The sequence below is a fragment of the Limulus polyphemus genome, unplaced genomic scaffold (genome assembly GCF_000517525.1).
Source record: "Limulus polyphemus unplaced genomic scaffold, Limulus_polyphemus-2.1.2 Scaffold3851, whole genome shotgun sequence".
Classification (NCBI taxonomy): Eukaryota; Metazoa; Arthropoda; class Merostomata; order Xiphosura; family Limulidae; genus Limulus; species Limulus polyphemus.
The window spans coordinates 41,610-50,380 of record NW_013669461.1 but is presented as its reverse complement, the minus strand read 5'-3'; the positions used below and the strand labels follow the sequence as shown (position 1 = coordinate 50,380).

Genomic DNA, 8,771 nt, shown 5'->3' with positions numbered 1-8,771 from the left:
ATTCAAGTAATGACCCACAGTTGAAGAGATGTATGGTTAAATTTAATAAATATACCAATTTTCGAGGCTGTCGGAGGTCTCGTATAAAAACATTTGCTAAGTAACTATATAAAAACCTATTGAAATATTAAATAAATATTTCCATATCCTTTTACTTTTATATATTTACAAGCTTTGGACCCTAATACTGGAGAATATTCGACAGGTGAGTTTCATGTGTAACATATACGAAAGTTTAACCTTCAAAAGCTTCGGTAGTACGACTGAAAGCTGGCTTAATTAAAGAAAATATGTGTAAAATAACACAGAGAAAGTTCACTGAGATATTTATTTAATAAATATCCAGCGTTATGACGCTGAAAGATTATTCAACATCAAAAGTTCTCATTCTGTGTGTGAGAAAGTAAGACAGCTAGCCATACTACAAATTCCAATGCTGACGTCATAATTTACTCGATTTTTACCCACAAAGCTAAGCGGAAAGGATGGTTGTTGTTAATGGCGACCAGCAGGAGTAGCATAAAAGATGGACGATAGTCCAGGTAATCAAAATATCTCGGGTCAAATTAGTCCTGTAGGAACAGGAGTGGGAATTACTGGAAAACCAAACCAGGAAGAACACAACCAAAGACCTCACTATTCAATACCTGGAATTTTGCATTTTATTCAACATGAATGGGCGAGGTTTGAAATGGAACGGGCCCAGTGGGAGGTTGAAAGAGCAGAGCTCCAAGTAGGTTCTTTTTAATCCACCTCGGCACCAATCCTATTTTTTTGACATTACAGTATTCCTACTTAGTATGAGTATCGATTTAGTGATATATATATATATTTTAAATCGGAGGGTTTATACTAGAACTAATAATACACTGTCTACATTAAGTCGGTATTTGACACCTATTTTATAATCTACTACAACTAGTACTAGTAGTATATATACTATTAATAGTACTAGTAGTATATATACTATTAATAGTACTAGTAGTATATATACTATTAATAGTACTAGTAGTATATATATACTATTAATAGTACTAGTAGTAGTACTACTACTAGTAATATTTGGTTAAACTATAAGTATAACTTGTAAGGCAGTGCTTATATTTTAGAAGAAAACATAATTCCAATTTGAAAAAGTGCTTCATGTTACAGTCCCAGATTTAGTAAGCAACAAATCACTTGTATATTTTCATCTGTTTAAATTAAACAGATTAAATAATGTACATATAATTATAAATGAAACTTTAATTTATATGTGCATTGTTTTCACTTGTTGACATTAGCACACACATCTTTTTTTATAATTTACTGTATAATATTCCCAGATTATCATCATCCATATGGAATATAAGAGTATTGAATTTATTGTTCTTTTTTTGTTTTTTATCTGTGTGCATCAGTAACATTAAAGGGGTGCAGTGTTAGTGCACTGTACCAATTTACTTAGGTTTATTAAAAATAATTATACAGTGCAATAAAGTATAATAACGTAACCACAGCGGTAGGGAAACGAGGTTTACTGACCCAAATGAAATTTGTAGTTGCAGTTTTTTTAAAGATATTTTTGTAAATAGGTATTGTCATGTTACAGGTTTCATGTTGAAATGTTCTGAAAATTATTATATTTTGAATAACCATCCTATGCTACATTAAATCAGGTACTGTTTAATATTATGCACACTGTTTGCCCATGACTTCTGATTATTTGATTTTTGATTAGTGACCACTATTTTTGCATTCTACTACCCACCAAGTAATAGGTCTAAAATAATGTGCAAACTGTTTGTCCCCACCAGGTGCTCTGTCTATAGACCCCTGCTGGGGGCTTCATCCCCAAACCCTATAAACAATGCTGTTGACTTAAAGGTCTAGCTATGCCCTTAATGCCAAACACACATCTGCTGTTCCCACTGCCAGTGATGACTTTTTCCCCAATACCAGGGTTCATCAGGCTGGCTGGGATATGACAGACATAGTAGTTATTTAGGTTTTTCACTGTATGCAGGGAAATCTGCCTCTTTGTATTCTTCATCTTCCTCACATGACCCAATGATTTTATTGCCACTTTCAGCTAACGTTACCTTGTGGTAGTTAAACTTGATTATTGATTTGCACAAACTTTATATAAACAATATCAAATGAATGGATTGACTTGATTACAATTGGATAATTAGGAAGAATTTTACATGTAGTTAATTATTCTCTGGATAAAACTAAATTTGTTATATTGAATCTGTTTTCCCCTTTCAACAGTTTGAATTTATTTTCAAATGTTCCTTTTAATTGACTTATTTTAAACTAATTTTCTTCCACAGCACTGTCATATATATATATATATATATAAGTATTAAATGTTCTTATATGTTTTAGTCACATCTTCCCTAAATGTAACTAATTTTCCTTCATACTTCGTACCTTTAAAGGTTAGTTTTAATTTGGTTCCTCTTCTTATTTCAATATCCTTCTGTTTATAAAAGAGTGACATACTCTAAGTGGGTCTGACCAGAACCTTAAAATAGTAGTTTTAAGTTTTTTTCATTCACATAAATGTAAGTTCATCTTATTCCAATTATATTCTTAGCCTTATTCACTCTTACTAGATACATTTTACAGAATTTAGTTTGTCATCTATGGTAACTTTAGTATCTTTCTCATTATCTGCTTTTCTAAACAATTGTTGATGTTTTTTCTTTTTAAATCTAAGTCCTTGTACAGGTGATAGTTTCTGATATCTTGTTTGATCAGTTGTGGTATATGTTTGAATTTGTTAGGGTGAAATCTCAGAAGCAATTTTTTTGACATATTTGTAGTTCATCCAGATCATTTTGAAACAGATCCATATCGTTTGTGCTGTTGATACTTTTTAATCTCTCAATCTTTTTACTTATCAGCAATAAATCAATATCTACATGATTCAGATCAGTATGAATGTATCCAATAGAATGTTCAGGCTTGTGGATATTGCTAATTGTCTTAGCTTTATTATGAAGATAGTAGGATAGTTTAAGATTTAGAAAAGATAAGCTAAGGTCCACCTTTATATTGTAACTTCTCTTCTTACTTATCAGTTTTCTGTAAGGTACAATACTGAATGCTTTTATTAAATCCATCTAACTTTCCTCGAAGTTCTCTTCCTTTGTCAGGCATATTAATACATCTGTTACGTTTAATAACTCGATTGTGTTAGGTCTTCCATATATAAAATGAAACTTCTTATTGCTAAGTAAGTTGTTTCTTTTCGTATGATTAAGATCTTTTTGACAAAAACTTGCTATCATTTAATAAAAAATACTTGTAAGACTGACTTGTAAGTAATTTTCTGGCTTCCTTTTATTACAATTATCTTATTTTTCTTTTAAATAAAGCAATAATTTTTGCATTTTTCCATGCTTTTTTGGATAGACCCTTGTTTCTTGTTGAAAATCAGTACCACAGATATCCACAGTTTGATTGTAAATTCCTTTTGCATCCTTGGGTGTAAATTATCTGATTTTATGATGTATTTACATTAAGATTGGCTAATTGTTTGAGCTCTTGTTCTTCTTTAATATGCCTCATCTTCATTTCTAGCTTTTATGGCTCTCTGCTCTAAATTAAGTATCTTGCCATGAGGCTCACTTAAAAAAAATGTTTTCAGTGCTTAACCATTTATTTTCAATGAGAAAGTGGAAAACATAGCTGGTGAGGTGCAGACCTTGGTCATTCTGATAAGATACTGGAATGGTGTGTTCATCAAAATAGCATATAGTCTGAGGGAACAAGAAAAGATGGCATAGAGGTCACGCTAGAAGACTGGAGGAAAAAAGGGTGAAAATATGAAAATGAATTGAATTAAGCATTATTACTAGAAGAACCTTGAGGAGGTTACTGAAGGGAAAAAACATAGCCTGTGCCAACCCTGGTGCTAAATTCCTCAAGCATAAAATATTAGTGGAAGTAATGGTATAAAAATTATCTTATTTACATTGGGTGCTTGGTGCGTACTAGCCAAATTACATGCTCTTCTTCTTCCAATTGCGTAGCCCCTTGCAGCCCATTTGTCAGTGCACAGTTCAGGTAGCATTGTGCCATCCCTAATTCCAAATCACTGACCACAGAGGAGCAACCGACTGGCAGCAACCACTCTTAATTTATAATTTAACTGCTGCTTATATTTTTTTAAATAATTATTTATAAAAAAAGATGTTGGTTAAGGTATATAAAGACTAGAAATGAAAGACTATAAAGAATAACTACTTACAAGAAATAAAACCAAGAATCATTCATATAAAAATAACTTGAAGGCAGAAAAAAAACATTGTTTTAAATCTTAGATCAATTTCAAAAATATCTGGAGTGAAGCAAAATCTAAAAGCAAAATTAAATGAGGTATCTCAGAGCTTTGGAAATAAAGTAGGGACAACAGACCAATAGTTACATTGTGTATATATCTTCACACTAGAGGAGCTTTCTCCAAGGTTTTTGAAGGATATTAAGGTTTGGGTATGTGAACCATTTGCTATGATTTTTTGTGAGTTTTTGAATAGTGGTAAATGCCAGAGGATTAGAATTTGGTTAATACTATTCCTCTTTTCAAGGGAGGTAAGAGAAATTGGTCTGTAGTTATAAGTCATTTCACAAAGTTTTGTTGGATAGCTAACATGGTTTCACTAGGGGACAATCTTGCCTTGCCAATCTTTTGACATTCGTTGAAGGGTTTACTGCCTATACCGAGGAGGGTAATGGTGTAGGTTTACTATATCTGGATTATCAGAAAATATTTGAAAAGGTGCCACATAAAAGGATTGTTAAAAAAATGTCCCTTTAGGTAAGGGGGATAGAAGAGTGGCTAGATGGAAGAAAGCAGAGAGTTGTTATAAATGAAATTCAATCAAATGGATTAATGTCACAAGTGGGGTACCTCAGGGCTCATTCTTAGGACCTTTGCTGTTTTTGATTTACATCAGTGACATAGATGAAGGAATGATCAATAAATTAATTAAACTTCCTGATGATGTTAAGGTCTTGAGTGTTGCTGGTTGTGAGGATCCTGCTGCTGCTTCTGCTTTACAAAAGGATTCAGTGAGTTGGGTTAATGAATGGCAGATGGGTTTTGATTATAATAAATGCAAGATAATTCATGTGGGTTATCATAATTTGAATTATAAATATAATTTGGATGGGAATAACCTTAATAGTGTTATGAAGGAAAGGGATCTTGGTGTAATAGTCGATCAGTCTCTAAAGCCATTCAAGCAGTGTACTGTTGCTAGTGGTATGGCAAATAGGATTTTAGGTTGTATCTACAGAAATATTGAATACAAGTCTAAAGAGGTTATAATTTCCTTGTATCTGTCACTGGTTAGGCCACATTTGGAGGATTGTGTTCAGTCTTGGGTGCCTTACCTTAGGAAGGACATTTAATTGTTGAAAAGGGACTGGAGGAGGGTTATTAGTATTGTACCTTGGTTGGAAAGGTTGTCATACAAGGACAGGTTATAATCTTTGAAATTTTTTATTCTTAAAAAAAAGAAGAGTTGGATCTGATTGAGGTGTTTAAGATTGTTAAGGGAATTCACAATGTTGATGTATCATCTTTTTTTCATACTTAATGGTGAGAATGGTAAGACTAGGGACCAAGTTTTGGCAGGGTAGGAGTCACCTTCAGCTAAGACAATTTTATTTTTCTAACAGGATTATTGGTCTTTCAGGTGTGGTGGATACAATTAATTTAAGGAAGTTGAAGGGCATGCTTGATAAATATTTGAATGATAAAGGTGGCTTTGAGTTTTTGTTTTTGTACAGTTTAGTTTAGTGAATAGGACAAGCTAGATGGACCAACAGGCCCCTTTTTGTCCTTAAGTGTTATGTTAACAATTGGAGTAACATTAGCAACTCCTTTTGTCAACAGCTGGTTTAGTAAATGCATATCTATACATTCACTGTACATGGGTTTAATTATTTTATGACCTCATCATCAGATCTGAGTTTTGGGAGATACAGTATCACAGGAACTAAGAAAACCCTTCAGTTTCTATGTAAACCAAAATAAAACAGGCAGGTTTTAACATATTTCTTTAAAAAAGTTTTCAACTGTTCCATCTTTTAGCTGAAAACTAAGAGAAGTAAAATGCCCAGCCATAAACAAAAGAGGCATACTTCATTAAAGTAAATAAAACTATACATTATGCTCATTGTTCAATCAATAATTTTGTCTGTAATACTAAAATGTTTATCTAGTATTACAACACTTGAAGTTACATCACGCTAGCCCTTTAATTCCCATTCAGTCATCCAAATTTTTAGGGCACAATTTCTACTACAGTTGTAACAATAAGAGCAACATAAACTTTATTTATACTTTTGTTTGTTTGTTTGTAATTAAGCACAAAGCTACACAATGGGCTATCTGTGCTCTGCCCACCACGGGTATCAAAACCCGGATTCTAGCATTGTAAGTCCGCAGACATGCCGCTGTGCCACTGGGGGGCTTATTTATACTTATTCATACGTCTAGAAAATAAGTGTAAATTACAGGTTACAATTCTTTTATTAATAATATTACATTATCATTAAATGTCACACTTAATCAAAAGTATTCAATAAGAATGAATACCTAAATAAAACAAACCATGAATTGGACATTCAAAGATGTGGGGACAGAGTTTCTGTTTAGTTGATGTGATGACTATGTAACTTCTATGCTTTTAAATACAACCTAAAATCCTATTTGCGTTATCACTAGCAACAGTACACTGCTTGAATGGCTTTAGAGACTGATAGACTATTACACCAAGATCCCTTTCCTTCATAACACTATTAAGGTTATTCCCATCCAAATTATATTTATAATTCACCAAGAAGAACACTGGCTAGGCTTCTGATCTTGAGAATGTGTTTGGAGGAAATGTGTTGTAGTTTGTACAAAATGGGTGTTAATCAAGAGCTGATTAGAAAAAACATGAAAATTTGAAAATATATAAGGCTACAGGGCCTGATAGTATTTAGTCTAGTGTTTAAAAAAAAAGAGGTTAAAGAACAGTTTTCTAAGACAGTTATGTTGTTTTGTTTTTCGGTAGGTTATTGTACTAGGGGCAGGTGCTAAATGATGGGCATTAGCTCCAGTCAGTGTATGTTATTAGACTCGGACATGTGCTACTTATCAATTAAACAGTTTAATAAAAGTTTCCTAATTACACATGATTAATGGGGAAAAAAAGCTTCACATTCTATGAGATAATTATAAGTTCTACATTAATCTTAGTTATTGTAAGCGATAAAGGATTTTTAGAATGTTTCTGTATCATTTCTTGAGGTATTTCATTTTGATTTCTAATGCTTCTGCACTGTAAGTAATCACGTTGTTATTTAAGCAAAAAGAAAACAAATTATATAGATATATGTGTGTGTGTGTATCAAAAGGATAAATGGTTTATAAACTGTTAAATGCAATTTTTATTGGCAATCTAAATCAAATTTTTGGCAATGAAATTTTCTATGTTTGCAAAAGGCTCAAAAGATAATTGAAAATACTGTTGTTTTTTTTCAGATATATTTTATATATAATAATAGGATATAATATAATAATAAAAGGCGTTTCAACATGTCATACAATATACAGCACTATATGAAGCCTGGTCTTATTCTTCTGACCTGACCTTGTTCAGGGTTACTGATGAGGTATGTAGTTCTCCAAAATTGGTAAAATTTAGTTATAAGTGGTAAGTTGAATTATAAATCGGGCTTCAAATTTATTTTTTGATAATTGAAAGTAGGTTTTATAGTCTCAGGAAATCGGCTTGTCCCAAGTTTTAGGGTGAGGGATGTGGCAATGGCAGTGATTTGCAGTAAGCAAATTCAAATGCTCAAAAAATAAACAACTTTATTGGTACCTAAAAGTATGTACATATGAGTACAATATAGTCATTTTGAAAATGTAATATCCCTAATGGCTCACTTTAAATGTGGTCACTCTCTCCTTTTTTTTTTTAACCTGGAAAATTTATATGTAGACCCAACTAACCTCCAATTATAGAAACTGAACTTTATAATGGTTTCCAGTCTGTGGCAGCTGTGGTAAATAATCAAAGTTAGATTCTAACTTTTCAATCATTTATTGTGGTCCAACCAGTCGCAAGATATAAAAGTTTGACTAAAATTACAAATTTGATAAGTAGGATGATAACATTTTTCATCAGCAGTTTTTGGTTTTTTTTTAGTTCCTAGTTCCTCAGACACACACACATGCACACAGAAGGAACTGTGTATTCAATTTTAATATTTAGCAGCTTGGTTGGTGAAATACTTTGTTTTCAATTTCGTTCGTGGAATCTGCTTCATCCCGGTGTTGTAGTTTGATTTATTATTTTCAAATTGTAAAAGCAAATTTTCATCAGGTCAATGTTGGAAGGTCAAATAGAGGTTAAACAGTGGACTAAAGAGGCAGCTGTGAGAAAAAGCTGAAGGATGTGTAACTGCAAGTAAAAACAAAAGCTAATTTAATCTGTGTTTAAAGTGGCGAAAAGAGCTCTTCCTTAAGTTATAGAGTATTTGTTGATAATGCTAATGGAATGTACCTCTTTGTACTAGTTTCAGTTCTACAATTTCTGTTAAGCTTCAGAAGGTCATATAAATATGGTAAGCTTTCTTTTATTTTTTGATTTTGAGTCTGGTATCTGGTCAAGAGTAGAAACAGAAACCTCATCAATCGGATAGCTCAGAGTTGTGATACTTTCAGTCATGATGGAGGAACTAATTTTGTGATACGTTCAGTCATGATGGAGGAACTAATT

The 8,771-nt window shown here is 32.4% G+C and overlaps 1 protein-coding gene across 1 annotated transcript in view; it reads left to right on the top strand.

The window, feature by feature from the left end:
* Positions 1-364: 364 nt before the first annotated feature.
* LOC106470161 (striatin-3-like) overlaps positions 365-8,771 on the top strand; it is a gene marked incomplete at its 3' end in the record, with an annotated part of 49,492 nt that continues 41,085 nt past the window's right edge. Inside the window, exon 1 of the mRNA XM_013930690.2 lies at positions 365-733. Coding sequence (XP_013786144.1) covers positions 527-733 — 207 coding nt within the window. The remainder of the gene's footprint in view (positions 734-8,771) is intronic.